The sequence below is a fragment of the Mobula hypostoma genome, chromosome 22, assembly GCF_963921235.1.
Source record: "Mobula hypostoma chromosome 22, sMobHyp1.1, whole genome shotgun sequence".
NCBI lineage: Eukaryota > Metazoa > Chordata > Chondrichthyes > Myliobatiformes > Myliobatidae > Mobula > Mobula hypostoma.
The window spans coordinates 41,360,487-41,381,688 of record NC_086118.1 but is presented as its reverse complement, the minus strand read 5'-3'; the positions used below and the strand labels follow the sequence as shown (position 1 = coordinate 41,381,688).

The 21,202-nt window shown below is 40.1% G+C and overlaps 1 protein-coding gene across 2 annotated transcripts; it reads left to right on the top strand.

Moving 5' to 3' along the window:
- The first annotated feature begins 6,671 nt into the window (after positions 1-6,671).
- On the top strand, positions 6,672-20,193 carry LOC134360309 (somatostatin receptor type 2-like). Of its 2 annotated transcripts, none has more exons than XM_063074526.1 (2): positions 6,672-6,789; positions 7,627-20,193. In XM_063074526.1, the coding sequence occupies exon 2, from the start codon at positions 7,748-7,750 to the stop codon at positions 8,873-8,875; it is 1,128 nt and encodes a 375-aa protein (XP_062930596.1). In that variant the 5' UTR covers positions 6,672-6,789; positions 7,627-7,747; the 3' UTR covers positions 8,876-20,193. The 2 variants fall into 2 exon arrangements, with proteins under 2 accessions (XP_062930596.1, XP_062930597.1); XM_063074527.1 differs by having other exon boundaries at positions 6,724-6,789; positions 7,708-20,193.
- Positions 20,194-21,202: the final 1,009 nt, after the last annotated feature.

Sequence of the window (21,202 nt, the reverse complement as noted above, 5' to 3'; positions counted from 1 at the left end):
GGTAGTACATGGTGACATATATGCACTTTGATGAGAAATTTATTTTGAACATTGAATTTAAATATCAGCAAATGAGTAAGTGCAGTCATTATGTCTCAGGTAACTTTTGCTGTAAGACACAAATAATCTCAAAGTCCAACTAATGCTACCATAGCAAATCAAAGTGCAAAATATTACTGTGTTTGTCCTTATGCTGAGAGTCCATTTTAAATCTAGGTAATACCAAGCTGAAATGATCAAAGTAGATGAGATGATACATCAAAATGGCAAGTTAGAATTAACAGAAAGGGTGAGGGAATGATTGATGGAAGATATGATGATTCAGTTTACTGATCCTACAGGAGAAATTTAATGATAGCTACATGACTGAACTTATATTTTTGATAAATATGGTTGACAGTACGCACGTTACTTTGAGTTGCAGATAGATGCCAACATTTTTAATTATCATTTAATGTTAAATTTGAAAACATCATTGCAACAAACAATGAATTTAGTTTTTGATTTCTCCAGTTATAAGTTACATGTTTCAAGATTGTAGTACCTTGAAATATTTAGGTCAGCAAAGTCATCTTTGAAAAATCACAAAAACTGCAGTGCTGGAAATCTGAAATAAAACCAAAATCCTGGGAATATTCAGAGGATCAGGCAGCATCTGTGGAGAAATGAACAGCGTTAATGAACCATGTCACAGAACGTCTGTCAGAACAGGGAAAGAGAGATAAAAATGGTCATTTTAGATTGCAGAGAAGGTTATGTAGGACAAATTAAGTAGGTACAAGGGGGATACTTAGAGGTGATCATGCTTTTTTGATTTGCTATGCATTGCAAGGCAGTGGAAAATGCCCAGTAGACAGGCATTAATAATAAGGAGAAAAATTCTGAGCCAGAAGGTAGGGTCTTTCAAATTATCTTCCCTTTCACTTTTATAGTAAGAAGATTGTCAGCTGCCAAAAATAAAAGCAGCAACTAAATTACCACTACGCTGCGTCTTTGAAAAAGATTCAGTTTTAAGCTTTGTTGTTTTGAATTGAGGCAATCAATATAAAAATAATTGCTGTTCACAGAGGGAGAAGATTACTTACCTTTTTCTGTAAAGTTCTTTACTTTTGATCCTATGAAGAAGGACTGAAAGAGACTTAAGTATGCTTTGATGAAATCCCTCTCCGCTTTCCATGTGTCAGACCCTGAAATGTTGACTGTTTATTCCTCTTCATAGATGTTGCCTGAACTGCTCCAGCACTTTGTGCTTGTTCCTCAAGATTTCCAGCATCTACAGAATCTCTTGTGTTTTCGTTCAGCTTCCAATTATTTAATGTCTGTGATATGCCGAAATATTTCACACCATTTAACAAGTGCCTTATTAGTAATTAAATACTATGCTGGGCCAGAGAATTAGCTTCAAAGACAGATGACCAAAGCCTTGTAGACAGATATAGATTTTAAGGAGCATCTTCTTGGTTGGTTGGAGTTTAAAGAAGACTAGAACTAAAGACCTAGGTAACAATGCCTTGGAAATAAAGACACAGCTACCAAAGATTGGTAACTACAATCATCTCAGCCATACAAATTTCTTCAATATATAATTATATTTGAATAAGCCTGAGAAGGTAAAAACATCTGGGGTGACATGAGATGGACAGGAGTCTGTAAGTAATCCAGTAGTAGCTTGAGAAAAGAGAGAACTGTTGTTGTAAATTATTCTAGTTCCAATAAACTATCATTCATGCAGGAAGACAAAGGGAAAATACATCAAGGGAGCACACTCAAATTGAAGGAAAACTGCTCTTAGTTTTATATCACAAGTAGTACAGTTTAAAAAGAAATCTTGATACTTCCCAGTATTCTCCAATAATGGCAAATGTGAATAATTCAGCAGCATTTAATGTAGTTATTTAATGTACCCGGTGTTTTTGATATTTCAAGACTAATCATAAAAGGTAGATGTGAAGACGCTGCAGTCAGTTACTGTCAATGGGAAAACAGGCTGACACACATCAATGGAAATGCCTGAAAGTGTCATTTTCTGGCTGTTGCTCTACATCCATCAGATGTAGACAGTGATGGGCATCACTATCACTATAGTGCTAGTGTGGGTAACTTCACTCACCTTAACACTGAACTGACTCCACTACCTATGGACTCATTTTCAAGGATTTTACAACTTATTTTCTCAGTATTATTTATATGCTTATTTACCTGCAGTGTTTGTTTTCAGAATCAGAACCTGGTTTATTATCACCAGCATGTGTCGTGAAATTTGTTAACTTAGCAGCAGTAGTACAATGCAATATAGAAAGAAAAAAATAAGTAAATAATTTATAGTTAATATATCTATGTAGATTAAATTGATTAAAAATAGTACATGAACAGAAGGAATATATATTGAAAAAAAGTGAGGCAATATTCATGGGTTCAATGTCCGTTTAGGAATCATTTGGCAGAGGGGAAGAAGCTATTCCTGAATCATTGAGTGTGTGCCTTCAGGCTTCTGTACCTCCTTCCCGATGGTAACAATGAGAAGAGGGCATGGCCTGGGTGATGGGGGTCCTTAATAATGGATGTCGCTTTTCTGAGTCACCGCTCCTTGAAGATGTCTTGGATACTACAGACGCTAGTACCCAAGACGTAGCTCCTCTGTGCACTGTGTGCCAGTCTTTGTGTGTAGTTTTTCATTGATTTTATTGTATTTCTTGGTTTTCCTGTGAATGCCTGAAGGAAAATGAACCTCGAGGTAGTATACAGTAACATATAGTATACAAGTTCAAAGTATACTTATTATCAAGGTATGTATACTATACACAACCTTGAGATTCATCTCAAGGTTGTTAACACACATACTTTAAAATTCTTAACATACTTTGTTAATAAATTTACTTTGAACTTTGATCTCACTGTGTATGATATTAATCAAGGAAATTTGATACTGGACCTTAGCATCAGCTGTAACAGTAAAATAAAACCTTCAAAGAAACAAACTTCTGTGAGGCAACGGGGGAAGGTACAAACAAGAGAAAATCTGCAGATGCTGGGAATCCAAGTAATGCACACAAAATGCTGGAGGAACTCAGCAGGTCAGGCAGCATCTATGGAAAAGAGTACAGTCGACATTTCGGGCCAAGACCTTTCGAAAAGGACTGGAGGAAAAAAAGCTGAGGAGCAGATTTAAAAGGTGGGGGGAGAAGACAGAGAAACACGAGGTGATGGGGTGAAACCTGAAGGGGGAGGGGATGATGTAAAGAGCTGGAAAGTTGATGGGTGAAGGAGAGACAGGGCTGGAGAAAGGGGGAGTCTGATAGAAGAGGATGGAAGGCCATGGAAGAAAGAAAAGGGAGGAGCAGCACCAGAGGGAGGTGATGGATGGGCAAGGAGGCACGGTGGGAAAGGGAAAAAGGGATGGGGAATGGTGAAGGTGGAGGCAGGGGGCAGGCACTACTGGAAGTTTGAGAAATCGATGTTCATACCATCAGGTTGGAGGTTACCCAGTCAAAATTTAAGGTGTTGTTCCTCCATCCTAAGTGTGGCCTCATCACGACAGTGGAGGAAGCCATGGATAGACACATCAGAATGGGAATGGGAAGTGGAATTAAAATGGGTGATCACTGGGAGATCCCGCTTTTTCTGGTGGACAGAGCATAGGTGCTCGGCGAAGCGATCTCCCAGTCTACGTTGGATCTCACCGACATACAGGAAGCCAGACCAGGAGCACCAGACACAGTATATGACCCCAAAAGACTCACAGGCGAAGTGTCACCTCACCTGGAAGGACTGTTTGTGGCCCTGAATGGTAGGTAGTATGCCAATGTGAGGGGGAAAGACTGCACAAGGCAGTCAGAGAAGGAAAATTTAAAACTTCCTACTGGCAGTGGAAATCTGAAATAAAAAAAAAACGAAAATGTTGGCATCACTCAGCAGGTCAGGTGGCATTGTGGAAAGGTAAACAAAACGGGATATGGCGGGCACTGGTCCTGTGGTGCAGGTCAATGGGAGTAAGCAGATTAAATGGTTCAGCATGGTCTAGATGGGCTGAAGGGCCTGTTTCTGTGCTGTATTGTTCTATGACGCCATGACTCTATAACTAAAGTTTTAGGTTGAAGACTTCATTATAAACTGCAACAGGGCAGCTTGCCCGCTGAACTTTGAACTGCAGCACAACAGCACATGGTGCCCCAACACATTAGATGTAGCCACATGTCATCAGCAGATCAGTGTGCCTAACCTCTGCAGAACACAGACACGCCTCATAATGACCGTTTGCTTGCAGAGGGAATATAGAGCAACTCTTCAGGTTTCTGCGACTAGGTGGGATATTCCCCTTACAAGAACGAACAGTGGCGACATGGATTGTTAATCTTTTATTTTGCTTCGGCAATGTCGCTTGAAGCATCTTCTAAAGGCAGGTACTCCGAATATCCAGTTGCTTCAGCAACCGACGTAGCAAACACTGTTCCCAGTGCCAATTTCGCCAAACTTTGTGGAACTTATTTAAGAGCATTTCATTTCCTTTATTCAAATGAAACAAAATGCAAGAAACATTTATAGAAAGATGACAAGAACTAGGATGAAGCCTATGTCAAGTAGAATGCTTCAAAAAGATTTGATTATCTTTCACCCATGTTCTTTTTTTTTTCATCCCAAATGTTTTGAAAGGAAAGCTTTATCAATTGAAATGGAGAATGGTGTTATAGTGAATTCTGGGTCAGTACTGTATGGGTGAAGAACGGATGTAAAGGGATATGGGAAAAGTAGAGAGACATCGATTGGGAATAGGATCCGGAGTTAAAGAAGAGGGAAGATCCAGGCACAGAGGTTAAAAGTCATTTCTGCCACAAATGCCACGATGGTGTCTTACTGAGGGAACCTTGCAGCAAATCTTCACTTGACAAAGTGCCTCTGCCATTCCTCTTCATAGAGGCTGCCTGGCCCGCTGAGTTCCCCTAGCATTCATTTTATGTGTGTTACTCTGGATTGCCAGACATGTACTGAATATTTTTTGTTATTTTTAGAAAAACAGCACAGTAACTAACAGGCGTGCCTGGACCACCGAGCTGGTAATGCCCAATGACACCCATATGACGTGGGGGGAAACCGGAGCACCACGCAGTCATGGGGAGAACGTACAACCTCCTTACAGACCCGGTACAGAATTGAACCTGGGTCGCTGGCGCTATAAATTGTCACACTGACCACTATGCAAAGTTAACCTCTTCTCTTTGCTAGACTCAAAGATAACCAGTCGTTTCCTGAATACGACAGAAACTCATCCAATCAGTTTCTAAATCCAGGAACTAAGGCAAGCAGTAATTATTAAGGCCTTAAGCAACAGTTGAATTAATTTCACAACACAAAGTCTCCAGCATGCGGGCAGCATCTTCTCGGGTAAGTGCAGTGGTTATTTATCTTTCGCTTCAACTGAAGCATTTCGAGATGCGCACATGGAGCCAGTGAAAGCCTTGGGGAGATCCTGGGATAAAGGACACGCGACCTATTCCTATGTCAATAGAAGAGGTCTCTACCGATCTCCTCAAACAGAGGTATGTAATTGGCAGTGTTGAATCCGCAACAGCATCAAATAAAGTCCAGTTACATCGTACCGAGAAAGAAAAATATGTCGGTACTACTGACGAAGGGTCTCGGCGCGAAACGTCGACTGTACCTCTTCCTAGAGATGCTGCCTGGCCTGCTGCGTTCACCAGCAACTTTGATGTGTGTTGCTTGAATTTCCAGCATCTGCAGAATTCCTCGTGTTCGGTACTACTAGAGATTTATTTTTAAATAATTTGAGTTTGAGAAAATGCCAAAAAAAAAGCCCATTCACTCCCGCTGTTCTGACGGGTTTTCCCATTGGCTTGTCCGCGCCAGGCCCGGCGACCGTTCTCAGCTCCCGTTTCCGAGATTCCTTCCTCGCTTCAATCCCGAGACTGTGACCTCAGCGCTTCTTGAATCTCGCACACGCATTAACAAGATTGTTAGACCGGATTTAGCCTATTTACTGTTACACCCACCCGCGCAATGCATCCAACTCAACAAACTAAAACTTCCAGCCGGCATTTCTATGTTGTCATTTCTCGCCCAATTATCAAAGTTGCTAACGTTCTGCATCTCTCCCTAGTCTTTGGAACTCTCCGCAGCCCAGTCCCTAAACCGCTAAACAGATGCTCTCAAGTGTCGGTTCAGTGCGATCCCCAAATTCTAGACTGAAGATCCCCACACCTCCTGGGGAAAAAGTGCTCCGCCCTTAATCTGGAATACAATGTTGCCGTTTACTCCAGGGCTCGAAGTATCGCGAATCAGAGCCAGATACGTATCAGGATACTTAATGGGGTTAAACTTCCAATGTCATTTACCAGTCACTTTAGGACAATGATATCCCTTTAGCTCCTTCTCCACTTGTATGTGTGTGTGTGTGTGTCTGTCTGTCTGTCTGTCTGTGTTTCCTTACGGCTCCCCGCCTGCCGCTATCTCTCCCGAACCTGACGTAGAAGAATACGCTGGAAACGCCAGAGATACTTAACATGAGTTGTAAGCAGCATGCACAGCTCTCTCTTCTCTCTCGCCCCGTGTGCTTGCAACAGCGGAAGCAAAGAGCGGCGCCGGCAGTCACTCTCGCTGGGAATGAGCGAGATCCCCAATAAACCACATCCACTTCGGCAACACCAAAAGAGGTGTTTATAAAATGCGACAGGACTATATAAGTATCGTCCTTGGCTCTGTGTGAAATTAAGCGGTTTAGGGTTTTTTCTAAAAAGATAATTTCGACTCGCTTGATTTTATTCCGCCGCCGGGACGGTAAGTGTCTTTTACAGGTGTTTTGGTTTCGTTGTACCGGTCGTGTCTATGGTTTAGTGTGATCAGGAGCGAGAGTATTTCAGTGTCCAGTGTATGCCTTCTAAATGTGGCGTCACGTCTTAAACATCGCTAACAAGCAGGATATTTTCCTGTTTCTCCCTCTGGCCATCGTGAACACCAACCACAGGTGGTTTACCTTCGCTATACCAACTCTCATCTTTCTCAGCGAGCCCTCCTCAATCTCAAGACGCAGTTCATGAGATCTTTACCATTCTAGTTGCTCCGATTGCAAATGTCCTGGGGTTCTATAACGTCCTTAGACACGTCCGCCCGTGAAGCGTTGGTTAGAAACCAACTCCCCATTCTGCTGATCAGAGAAGAGATTCAGGAAGGTGGCTCCCGGAAATTCCTGGCAAGTGGCTGTTTATAATTTGTTGTCATGTTGCAGTTTCTATATTTTTAAAAAAAGGGGGGGGGATTTATTTATTTTAAACTCAATTGAATCCGGTTTTCGTCAAATAAATGGAAAAAGGTTTCCCAAGCGGCAGAATCAGTTTAAGGTTCTGGTCGCGTAAAGGTGTTTTACATATACATCATTTGTTTAGGGAGAACGGACAGGGAGTTAATTACACCGACACCCAGTCAGGAGTGCAAGATGTCCTTTCATGAATAAGAATTTAGGAATAACAGTTGAAGCGGTATCAATCGATTTCCTACATCGAGCCGTGTGTAAACCTGCTGAACACTCAATGTTCGGCAGCGGTTACAATTAGTGTCAGGAACCCGTGATAATTTTATTTTTCTGACTGATTTCTTTTTCTGTTTTTTTCTTTGAAGTTCAGTACCCGTCTCTCCCTGCGGCGGCGCGGGATGAGCATCTGCAGTGGCCGGTGCTGACTAAACCTGTCTTTGCTTCAGGTAGAAATGGTCAGTGAATAGCTCAGCCGGGTAACTCGCCATGGCTCAGGACACATCGCCGCAGCTTTCTCCGACACCCGAGTGGATACTAGCAGCCTACGAGGGGAGCAATGCCTCCACCGAGATCCAGTCCAATCTCACCCAAAACAACACCAAGCCATTCTTCCTAGACATGAGAGGCAGCGTGCTCCTACCATTCATCTATTTCGTGGTGTGCGTGGTGGGACTGAGCGGCAACACCCTGGTCATCTATGTCATCCTGCGATACGCCAAAATGAAGACAGTCACCAACATCTACATCCTCAACCTGGCGATCGCAGACGAGCTCTTCATGGCCGGGCTCCCCTTCATCGCCATCCAAGTGGCCATGGGATACTGGCCCTTCGGTCAGGCTTGCTGCAGGATCCTGATGACCGTGGACGGCATCAACCAGTTCACCAGCGTCTTCTGCCTGACGGCGATGAGCGTCGACCGCTACCTGGCCGTGGTTCACCCCATCAAGTCTTCGCGGTGGCGCAAGCCGAGGGTGGCCAAGTTGGTGAACGTGGCGGTGTGGTTCATCTCGCTGCTGGTCATCCTGCCCATCATGATCTACTCGGGGGTGGTGCAGAACGCCCCCCGAAACAGCAGCTGCACTATCATCTTCCCCAGCGAGGACCAGATGTGGTACACCGCCTTCACCATCTACACGTTCGTGCTGGGCTTCGTCCTGCCCTTCGCCATCATCTGCCTCTGTTACCTCATGATCATATTCAAGGTGAAGGCTTCGGGCATCCGTGTCGGATCGTCCAAGCGCAAGAAGTCCGAGAAGAAGGTCACCAAGATGGTCTCCATCGTGGTGGCCGCTTTTGCCTGCTGCTGGCTGCCCTTCTACATTTTCAACTTGGTCCCGCTGGGGGTGAACGTCCTGCCTACACAAGCCTCCAAAGGCGTTTTCGAGTTCATAGTCCTCCTCTCGTACGCCAACAGCTGTGCCAACCCGATCCTTTACGCCTTTCTGTCCGACAACTTCAAGAAGAGTTTTCAGAACGTGCTGTGCCTGCAGAAGGTCAGTGGCCTGGACGAGGTAGACCGCAGCGACAGCCGCCAGGACAAGTCAAGGCTGCAGGACGTCACCGAAACGCAGCGGACTCTCCTGAACGGCGACGACCTCCAGACCAGCATTTAAACCCAAGCTGGGATCGCCGCGTACGAGGGTCCCAGCCCCGTCTCACGGGAACGCCTCCAGGGCTCCGGTTTGAGATTCCTGGTGAGTCCTGTTTCCAACGAGGTCCACCCAGCCTCAAGCCCGGCCCGTGGCTCGCAGGGTCCCGTTTCCTAGACCGCATTTACGGCTCCGCCGGTGTTACGAATTCATATGATTTAATCTTATGCCACACACGCGATTCGTTCAATCCATGTGTCAACGTTATGTAAGTGTGCGGATTGTATAGCGGCTGAGGGCGAATTGAAGTAATTCTCCCATGGTTTCCCAATTCTGCTTACTGGAGAGGATCAGGACGTAGCGGGTTTTCTGCAACTCCGGTTTGCGAGGCCAAATGATGCAAACGCCCCGCAGTCCCGCAAGCAGCCTTGTGTTTTAGAGCTCAAGCATCATGAATGCCAATTGAAAGTCCAGTATGTATTCAGCTGTTCGGAAGCGTTTCAGCATCGTTTTCTTATGAAGGCTGCTTCAGCTAATTCGTCTTAATTATAATATGAAATATCTATATTACGGTAACCTGCTTCTCTGGGGGAGCAGGCAGGCTGAAAACTTAACCGCGAGGGACCGACCGAATTCGCTTTCTATGAGGAAGCTCCACACACAGCGTGTCAATGGGAATAACAGCCCCGGCTCTTCACTTATTGGGAAAGTTTGCAGATTGATCAAATGAACACTTCTGTAAATATATTTTCTACGGCCCAGTAATTTGCTAGTCTGTACTATCATGCTCGGCGTTAGCTGCTTTAATCCAGGCGTGGGTTCTATTTCCAAAACCCGCCGTTGTCGGCGTTAACATGTTGTTTTAGTTCTAACGCCCTCACAATGAGTGACCTCACCCATGTGGACCATTTCAATCGCTTCCTAACTAGATAATGGCAAAACGTGAACAAGAAATGAGCCCATCTTTTCATATTCTCACTGCGGATTTTTAAACATGTAAGTTCTGGGAAAGATTTTAGTTTAAGAGGTGCTACATGGCATTGAAAGATTCCCCCAAAACAACAGATGCTGGAAGTCTGAAATAAAACAAAAGCAGGTCAGGCAAACTATGTGGGATGGGAAACAGTGAATGTTTCAGGTCAAAAATCCAAGGGGGATGTTGTCGTTTAAAGTTAAATTGGGTAAATATATGGACAGGAAAGAAATGGAGGGTTTTGGGCTGAGTGCAGGTCGGTGGGACTGGGTGAGAGTAAGGTGCGGCTGGTTATGCTTGATATGCTAATTAGAGTCGAGGGAAAATTCAAAGTATTATCAGAATAGGTGTATGTCATCACATACTATATTGAGATTGATTGGGAAAGGCTTCTATGCTAAACTTGTCAAAGGAGTCCACGTCCATGGAAAAATTAGAACTGATAATATCTGATTAATATCTGATAAAATTCCATTAACTTTACATCAACACATAATCAATTTTTTTTTTTGCTTTTGTATATTTACCGTTGTGCTCTAATATGTGGTTTTAGTGGGTGTGATTGTTTAGAAAAGGCCTGAATTACTGAATGCCTGTGATGTATAGAGCTTGTGGATGAATCAAGACCACCTTTAATAAGCGGATGTAGTGAGATAAAAAAAACAAATGTTCAGCTTCTGACTGTTTTAGTTAATGATAAGAATACCCAAAGATCTAAGGGTCGTTTTGGCCCACCAAAATTGTGTTGAGTGCCAAAAAATTATGCGCTTATTTGAGCGGCTTTTATTCTCTAATTTCACCCTGTTTAAATGGTGTCCGCCATACAAACCCAAAGCTAGAGATTCGTGCTGCACATTGTGTTTGTGAGCTTTCAAACAAGAACACACAGACTGAGCTGTTTAATGGATAACATCACTGCAAAATTAAAAAAGCCTCACTTTATCACAGTTTTCATATTGCAAATAGGAATTCCCCAAGGAAGAAGATAATTGGAAATCGGTTTACTTTGATGTTAGAGCCCTAAGTAGGAGGAGTTTCTATCTACTGCCACAATTTTCCTTCCAATATTTCTATTGATTGCTTACATAAAAGGTTACAGAGTTCAGGAGGATATATATTATATATCAATTACAATATATTTAAATCACACTTGTAGTCCCATTACCCCATATTCATGTAAATTAAATTGAATCATAATATTGAAAATAATAATTTTATTATACAAAAAAATCTAAACCCACTACCAAGAAAAGCTGTTCGGTAAAGAAAGAAAAAAGGAAAAAATCCTTAGCATGTAGTAAAATATATTATTAGCCAACATCTGCACATAATAACAAATCAAAGATTTTGAAAATAATTCAGAAATGGTACCCACAATGTCTCAATTTTCCTTGTCTCAATTTTCTAAGTTACTTCCTCATCTAATGTGAACATAAACAAAATCAAAATTATTCGAACATATCTAATGGATATGCTTTTTAATTCCGCTGTTTTAAGGCACTTTATTGGGTTTTGAACTCTAGATTTCAAAATACTTTCCAAGCAATGTCACTAATCCATATGAATCATCAGTTAAAATTATGCTGACATTACTTGTATAATTTATTAAATATCCTTCTAACCTTTAAGAGCATGCTCTCCCATGTCTGGTGCTCCATTATTCAAATTCATTTTATTCCATATTTATTACTTCCTTAGAGTTAATTTTTATCTATTGTAAATACTACAGCCATATATGGTAAACACAACTCTCTTATCTGTTGGATTGGCATACTCTGCACTCAGTTAGGGTATTAAAAAGAAAACATACTGGTTTATACAATCTGTAGCTTTAAACCTGGTTTTGAGTTGCCAGAAACTGCGGTGCAGTTGAGCCCTGAGAAAAGTCCCCTTTCATCAATAGCTGCTAATGGTTATGTCTGGAGCAATATCTATAGTTAATTCTGACAACAATATTTACTGCAGTAGGGGACCTTTCTATTCTAACTGAACTCACTGATGCAGTGAAGCTTTTTCTTAGTTCCAGTACATTATATTGAAAAGCAAGGTTATTGAAACAGTGAAGAGGCTGCTGTACTCATTTGACTTGGATTTTCTGTTGGTGCCGTGTTGTGAAGTATATTTTTAACTGTACATTTTAAGTACATATGTAGTCTATAGGTTAAACAAGACATACAACATTTACTAACTGTGTAGTCTGATAGATGGCTGCTTTTTAAGAAATATTCTTTACCCTCTTCAACACACACAAAATACTGGAGGAACTCAGCGAGTCAGAGAGCAGCTATGGAAATTAATAAACAGTCAATGTTTTGGGCCAAGACCCTTCTTCAGGACTGGAAACGAATGGGGAAGATGCCAGAATAGAAAGGGAGGGGGAGCGAGGGGGGGTAGGAGGATAGCTAGAAGTTGATACCTGAAGCCAGGTGGGTAGAAAAGATAAAGGGCTGGAGTGGAAAGAATCTGTTAGGAGAGGTGAGTGGTCCATAGGAGAAAGGGAAGGAGGAGGGGACCCGGGCGAGGTGATAGGCAGGTGAGGATAGGTAAGAGCTCATTATCGGAATAGAAGACGAGGGGAGGTGGAGGGAATTTTTTTTTAACCAGAAGGAGAAATCGATATTTATGCCTTCAGGTTTGAGTCTACCCAGATGGAATATAAGGTGCCACTCCTGCACCTGAGGGTGGCCTCCTCTTGGCACAAGAGGAGGCCATGGACCAACATGTCAGAATGGGAATGGGAATTGAAATTAAAATTTTTCCTCCTAAGATACAGCCTCAGGGATGGTAGTAGCAACTACTTCCAATATGCTTCAGGTCAGATAGAGAAAAAGAGTTGAACTTACCTGGCCATATGCTGTCTGATGGAGAGACCCAAGAGTGGTCTGACAGAAGCATGTGACCTTATCCACCTACATCAAAAATGGAATCCAAGTCAAGCAGCCAGCAAGGCAATCAGAAGTTAGCAGCACCTTTACAAATCTGTACATTTTTATCTGTCAGTTTTATAAGATCATGGAACCCACAGCGCAGAACAAATCGGATTTGTTAGGAATGGAACAAATTATCCTTATTAAAGGAAATAATAAACCTGCCACTCACAGAGCCAAATTTCTTAATAGAATAACATTCTTGATTGATAATTGTGACTTCATCAAAAAGGTAAAAAAAAATGCTGATTTATTCATCCACATTCAAAGGCTCATGATCATTTAATTATGAGTTTTTTAATATATTAAAAAATTTTTCAAAGCAGTGGGCATTATTATAGACCAAGAATTCCCAACCTGGGGACCATGGACATCTTGCTTAATGGAATTGGTTGACAGCATAAAAAAGGTTGGGAACCCCTGAATAGATAGATTTTGTCACCTATACTCAAATATAGATTACCCAGGACTTCAAAGTGGAATATGTTAAATTTTCCAGATTGATTTAGATGACAGTCTTGCACTGGGCCAGACAAGTGAATACACAAGTTTCAGCTGTGCTAGGAAAGTGGGCTTGTGATAATTTCAGTTTTAAACAGCTTTGCAATGATATTTATAACGTTTAGACTTGGCAATGACCATGGGAATGCCTGAATTTTGAATCCACCAGAGACAACTCAGAACTTCCAATTTCAAATCAGAAATTAGTACCGACACTCTGTGGCCACTTTATTAGGTGCAGGAGAGGAACCTTCTGTGGTCCTCGGCTGCCGTAGGCAATCCACTTCAAGGTTCGACACGTTATGTGTTCAGAGATGCTCTTCTGCACATCACTGTTGTAACGTTTGGTTATTTGAGTTACATCACCTTCCTGCCAGCCTGAACAAGTTTGGCCATTCTCCTCTGGCCACTCTCATAGCAAGATATTTTCATTTACAGAATTGCCACTCACAACATGGTTTTTTTGCACCGTTCTCTGTAAAACCTAGAGACTGTTTTTGTGAAAATCCCATGCAATCAGTAGTTTCTCAGATATCAAACCACTATGTCTGGCACCACCAATCATTCAAAGGTCAAAGTCACTTAGGTCACGTTTCTTCCACATTTTGATGTTTGGTCTGAACAACTGAACCTCTTGACCATGTCTGCATGCTTTTATGCAATGAGTTGCTGCCATGTGATTGGCTGATTAGATATTTGTATTAACGAGCAAGTGTACAGGTGTACCTAATAAAGTGGCCACTGAGTGTAATTTTAAATTGACAAAGAGCAAATGTCACTATAAAATGTAACAGGTATTACAAACACTGAGCAAAGAACCTACCTTTGCATTAAGAAAAAATGTCTGTGTTAATACAAGACACCTTCTGCTTGTTGTGATGAGTGTAACGTATGAAAACTTATCCTAAGTTTTTGCAAGTTTATCAGAGCTATAACAATAGCATTTCAAGTACTAACAAAACACAACAAAGGGGAACATTGCTACTAAGTTGCCGAAGATAAATTGAAAAAAGTTTTTTATTGGGAAAATGAGTGTATGTATTTATTGCAGCTGCAGTAGAAACCTCTCTTCCACTGATCACTTTTTACAAGGTAAGAGAATGACTGCTTTTCTCCATGGTCAAGTTTTACATGGAATCTCTGCAAGGAATATATTGTGAATAATAGTTTCATTTTAAATAAATTGAAAGTCTGTAATTTTCCAACAAAAATCTTTTGACCTCTGCAGAAATTCCCAAATGCCACATTATATGGCTTAGTTTAAATGGCTTGGCATGGACTAGATGGGCCAAAGGGCCTGTTTCTTTGCAGTACTTTTCTATGACTCTACATAAACTTAAAGCAAAATGTACTACATATGCCGATAAGACAAGTATTTTTGAAAAAGACATGATTTTTCATTCAAGGTTTCCTCTTTGTATGTCTCAGTGAATATTTGTTGCAGTATGAAAAAACTGTATTGTGTGAGATATTTTCAATATCTGTTAAGATCTATTGTAGAGGAATTTGTTAAATATAAGGGTCAGAAGTTCACTTATGGTCACCAGTGTTAAATATTTTTAAGAGTATCAGTTACAGGTTGTATTCACTTAAGACCGTAAGATGTAAAGCAAAATTAGGCCATTTGGCCCATCAGGTCTGCTCTGCCATTCTATCACGGCTGATTTACTATCCCCCTCAAACCCATTCTCCTGTCTTCACAGTTCCAATAAAATAACAGAGTTAAATCTGGGAAACTGAGCATGACAGACAGCGGATATTCTCACATACAGTTAGCATGTGACCAAAGATGGTGTCTCATCCAAGATTTTTCGTAAAAGCAAACTTGACAACAGTGGTGTCATTATTATATTTTTCTTCCAGGGAATAATTGCCTTCTGCTGCAAGACACTGCATATATCAAATTTAGATCACATTATTGAAAGTTTCAAATAAGCTATCAATGGAATTGATCCAGTGCAATGATTGACCTTGGCCTGGTAATAACCAAATAGTCAACGTTTTCAATGAGGCAAAGAAAAGTGGCAACATAAGCCGTGTAAATGGGAAGATAAAAAGATTTAAAAGACAATAATAGTTTGACATAGAAATAGCTTGGTACTGAGACCATCGTGATATGCTCAGCCTTTTTATGTTTCAGGCCTTTCTTGTACTGCCATCTAATGTTCTTTGCATGTCAACTTCAAAAACTGTGGCTTTATCTGTTAGGAATCTTTTACATCACCCAGCTATAGATTCTCTCTGATATAAAATGTTCACTATTCTAATCATTTGCTGTCATAAACACTCTTGAAATAATGTATATTCTATACTTAGAGAAAGGAGTAGCACTGTAATATCATTGTCCTGAGCAAAGGCAATAAAGCTTAACTAACAATGATAAATGATAACTGAGTCATGTTCCACACATACTATGTCTCAATGTTGCAACAATAACAGGAAAATTCACATAAGTGATTATGTGGATTTTAGATAACATATCTACAGCATAAAAGAGTCATGGAATGTTCTCTGAATCAATTGAAGAGAGTGTATATCACGTGTATTTAATTTTCGCAACATGATTGACTGTACTGATAGAAATATTGCTTTACAGCAAAAATCAGAAAATAAATTTAATATTGATAATGTTATTATGTATGTGTTTGGCATTGGGGTGGTGTTGAATAGTAGGAAAGTAAATTACTTACACAAAAGCAAGGTGAACCAAACAAAGCCCTTTAAAAACAAATCTGGAAAAGGAAAAACATAGTGGCAGATTTGTTCAATAATTAATATGTCAATCTCCACAGCTGAAAAGAGAATAATGTAGATACATAATAATGAATCAATGACTCTTCTTCTTAAGTCCATCAACCATACTGGGGCACAGGCCGCCAACAGCAGCTCACCAGAGTCAGCTGTCCTTGGCCAGTCTTTTACGTTGTCCCCACGTGTTCCCAGGTGCCCATTTTTGAATATCCTTCCTCTGTCAGCGATGAGGACTTTGGAGCTTCTGTTGGCTTTCTGTAGCCCTGGGTTTTTAGGAATGAAGTTGCTAACTCCATGTTCAGCCCTCCTCTTCACAGCCAGGCTTGGGACCATCCATGGCAAAGTTGCATCAACATCTCAGTACTGTTTAATCAAGTTAAGCAAGGAAGAAAACTATACTGTAAATGATAATTACATGAAAGGTTAAGAAATATTCAGGTTTCTGAAGAAAGCGAGCGATGAAGTTGTAAATGCTTTTGTCATAATCTTCCAAAGTTCTCCCAATTCAGGAATAATGCACCAAGAATGGAAAATCTGTATGTGTAACTTCATAATTTAAGAAAACTAAAAGAGAGAATTGCAGAAATTAGTCTAACTCTGTAAGAATCTTTTAGAATCTATAATTAAGAACAGAGGGACCAAGAACTTTGAGAAATTTGGAGTAATTAAATTAATGTAACTTTTCATCAACTTCTAGTAAGGTTCTGCATTAAAAACTGCAACCAAAAATAACCATCAAGGAATTAAAGTTATGACATACATTATAAAAATATTTATAGGCAGCAGAGGATAGAGGGAGAATCAAATCATACTCTAAGATCAGCCTTTGACACCTCAAACAATTCTAACAAAGTAAATTGATGGATTAAGCATGTTGCCAAAACACGGGTAAATGCAACTAAACACAAGTAAATGCTTTGGATCAAAAGAACGATCGATCTATTACAAGTTGTGGTGGTGGTAGTAGAGGCAGATATATTAGGGACATTTAAGAAACTATCAGGATAGACACATGGATGATAGAACAATGGGGGGCTATGTAGGAAGGAAGGATTTGATTAATCTTAGGGTTAAAATTAGGCACAACTTCATGGCCTCCTAATGCTGTGATGTTCTACAGTATTTTCTATGTTTTACAGCAATTGAAGACAAATGAGATTTGGGAACTTGTGTTTGGTAATTATGGATAAAAATCATCAAAGCTACTAATGGAATACTCGCTTTTACTCGAGAAGATTGCAATATAAAGGAAATGTTGCTTTGGATATTTAGTGCGCTGGTTATTGGGTACTCTGATCGGCACTCGGAGTGCAGCACTGATTCATCAGAAAGTTTCCAGGTTGGATTATGAAGATAGATGAGACTTATAATCAAAGGGATGTGGAATGTTAAAGGTTGATTTACGCATGAGACCTAGGAGAGGAACTGATTTAGACAGGAAGTTATTTTTTATTGATAGGTGAAACGAAGACAAGAAAACAAGCCAATCACACCCAAATGCTTCAGTAGTAAAGAACCATAGTTATAGAAAAGTACAGCATAGAAATAGACCCATATAACTCACCTTGTACATGCCGATTGTTATGTCTATCTACATTTTTCCTGTTTGCTGGCATTAAGCCCATATCCCTCTTTTCCTTTCCTATCCAAGTACCCGTCCAAACATCTTTAAGTGCTGTAATTGTACCTGCCTCCACCATACCCTTGGGCAGCTAAATTAGATGTTCACTACACTCTGTATAAAAAAAAAACTTACCTCCCCCCTCCCCAAATTTCCTTTAAATTTCACACCTCCCACCTTTAACCTGTGCTCTCTATCTCTAGATTCCACTGCCTGGAGACAATGAACCTGACTATCTATCTTTTCCAACCTTGTATTTTTATAAATCTTTATAAGGTCATCCCCCCCACCCCACTGGATCTACGTTCCAGCGAGAATAATTTCAGCGAATGCATCTCTTTTTGTAATGAGAGTGTTCCATTCCATATACCATCCTGGTGAATTTCTTCTGCCATCTCTGTTGCTGCCACATCCTAAGTGTGATCTGCCCGGTGTGATGTTCCAACTCTGATACTCCATGGCTCTGCCTATGAAAACAAGCATTCTAAATACCTTTGCCATTACCCTATCCACATATGTTATCACTTTTAAGGAGGGGTGGACTTGCACCCCAAGGTCTCTCTGTCCATCAATACTCCTGTGGTCTTGTCACCTTTCTATATTTCTGACCAGAATTTTACTTCCCAAGCTTCATGACCTTACTCATGCCCGGATTAAATTCCATCTGCCACTGGTCTGCCCAACTTTCCAGCTGACCCCTGTCCCACAGTATTCTTAGATATCCTTTTTTCATTATCTATCCCTCCACCAATTTCTTTGTCATCCATAAAGTAAGGACAAACTTTAGTATAGTTAGAAATAACGTTGCTAGTTTTGGGAAAACTTTTTCATGGTGGAGGTGTAAAGCTCTGTGGCAGAGAAAAGAGTTGGTAGTTTTAACAAAGTGATCAATAGGCTTTTGCTCTTCTCGAGTATTTTGGATATATTGAGCCAAGGCGAGGTGATGTGGTTGAGCTGTGGTCCTGATGTGACTGACTGGGTTACTGAAGTTGGTGATATAAAGGCCTTTATTCAACTCAACAGATCCTCTGGAGAGAACCTAATTCTCCTCTCCTCACACAATGTGTGAACACCTCAAACACCTTTCAAACACAAAGATTACAGTTAACTACAGTTTCAATGGCAACAGTCATCTACTTTAACATTAGAAATTTAGACAGGTAACTGCAGAATTAAATATTAACAATGGGATCACATCCCAATTAGCAGAACCCTTTGAATATTCCAACACCAGTAACTGGTTCAAGCACATATTCCAGATACCCAAAATTTACCCTTTTTGCTACAGTGTAGAGGAATGGCTCCCTGAATATACAACTAGCCAGATTATTAAGTGACCCTGTCTCAAACTGTGCATTAATTGGCAGGGATATATGTTTAACAATGTGCTAATACAGGAGAGAGCAGCACTGCCTGTAAGGAGTTTGTATGTTTTCCCTGGGTCCTCTGGTTTCCTCTCACAGTCCAAAGACATTCCGGTTGGTAGAGTTAATTGGTCATTCTAAATTGTCTCATGATGAGGCTTGGGAAGTTCCTGAGTGGTGTGGCTCGAAGGGCCAGAAGGGCTGTATCTCAACAAAAAACAAAACAATGCCTTCCCCGATCTCGTTCTGAAAATTTCAATGACCCCCAATTAACGTGAATCTCTATCATCTTTCCCTGAATAGTTTCTCAATGTAGAATCTGAATATCTCACACCCTGATGAAGGGTCTCAATCCAAAGCATCAACTGTTCACTTCCCTCCATAAATGCTGTCTGACCTGCTGAGTTCCTCCAGCAATTTTTTTGCCTTCTTCCACCTCCAATGAATGGTTTCAGTAGCCTTAAAATATCAGTTGAAGATAAATTTAGTTCCTGAAGACTCATTCTCATTTTGCTTAATGCATATTCATAATTATCAGCTCCAGAATAATCTCGGAGAGTTTCCATTGGATGAAAAGAGGTGTTTGAAAAGCCTCCTCTTAGTCTTATTAAACTGCCTCCATTTTTCAGTTATGGGAATAGCTCATCCCTTAGTTGGGTCTTCTAGTTTCAAATGCTCATGTGGCTGTTCATAATCTGTTCAACTTCAAACCTCTGCACAGTGTGTTCCAGTTAATTAAAGACTGAGTAAATGTTTTAGCATGTTTGTATAAATGGGACAGAGAGCTTTACTATTTAAAGATACATGAAATGAACTGGCCTAATAGGTCAGTTGCAAGGTATCACTTTCAATGTTTTCTGTTTACCATCCATGCTCCAAGTTGGATGATGCACTTTCATTAAAATTAGCTATTATTATGGTAAAGAATTGTAATATATAACACTGGTACCTGTTTATAGAGCCTTGCTTACATCACTTTTATTTATTTTTGTAAAACCCCTTAGCTGGGTCATGTAAAAATTCCATTCTATTTATTAAGTGCTTGTAAATTAAAAGGTTCTTCCTAAATATTGTGTCATTGAGATAGCTGAACCTGGTGCTTCTATATTATTTCATTATTATGCATAAATGTAAATCAGATTTATAATCGAGTTGTTTACAGGATTGTGTAGTACGCTGCTCTTCATTGTACAATTGTGATGAATAAAAACAATGGAATTTTTAAAGTTTATTTTTAAATTTAAATTTCTGCGTTATTAATTAACCTCTTTCTAAATGGTGCTTGATTTTACCTTGAAAGAAATTTGAGCAATTTCTAGGGGATCTGATAAGTGCTGATATGGAAAATAATCTTTCTTTATACATACACTGAACTCAAGTACAGAATTTGAGGGAGAAGGGTGAGGCCAATAAAATGTCACCTTCACGGCTTTTAAGAATCATTTACAATCACCTCCAGTAGCATGGAGTTTTAATCACAAAGATACAAAAACAGAATTTGAAGATCAGTTCTAAACTAAAAGAATTTTAGGCACAAACTTTACACAAGTTTGTAAATGAATTCTAATGTACACATATCATTCATTGATTTGCAAATTACAATTATATAATACTGAGTTCCTTTGGCTTAAAGTATCGCTTCAGATTTCCACATTTAAGTACTTGCTGTTGCAAATTTCACATCATATAAGACAGTGATAAGAAACCTGATTCTGATTCTAAAGAATTTAAAATCTAACATTTATCATATATTATCCCAGTATTATTAATCCCTCCAGAGGATGAAGTACACATTATTTACTAACCTTTCCTTTAATTAGCCTTTGCAGTGTGGATTAAGTTTTGAACTATGTTTTTGAGAATGAAATTTTCTTGGATTGATCTTTCAATCACAAATATTACTGTAACTTTTCATCCATACCTCTAAATACTGTAATATCAGAAAAGATTCACAAAGTTATTTGTGGGGAGGGAGGAAATTGGAAATGTCCTTGAATTAAGATTGTTTTGAAAATGAACGTTGATACTGTCCTGGGTTTCTAGTTAATCACAATTGTCTATTAAAAAATATCTTCGGGATTCTCATCAAGCTTGCCACTCGGCAGATAATTCTAGATAGAAACAAATTTTCAATTCTTTCTCGTCTTCTTGACATATAAATGTATACAACTTGCTTTGTGATCTAAAAATAGTTTCTTACTGTTCAGAACTGTT

What these genes read in the sequence shown, in the direction of transcription:
- LOC134360309 (XM_063074526.1), top strand. Translation starts at nt 7,748, where the DNA reads ATGGCTCAGGACACATCGCCGCAGCTTTCTCCGACACCCGAGTGGATA.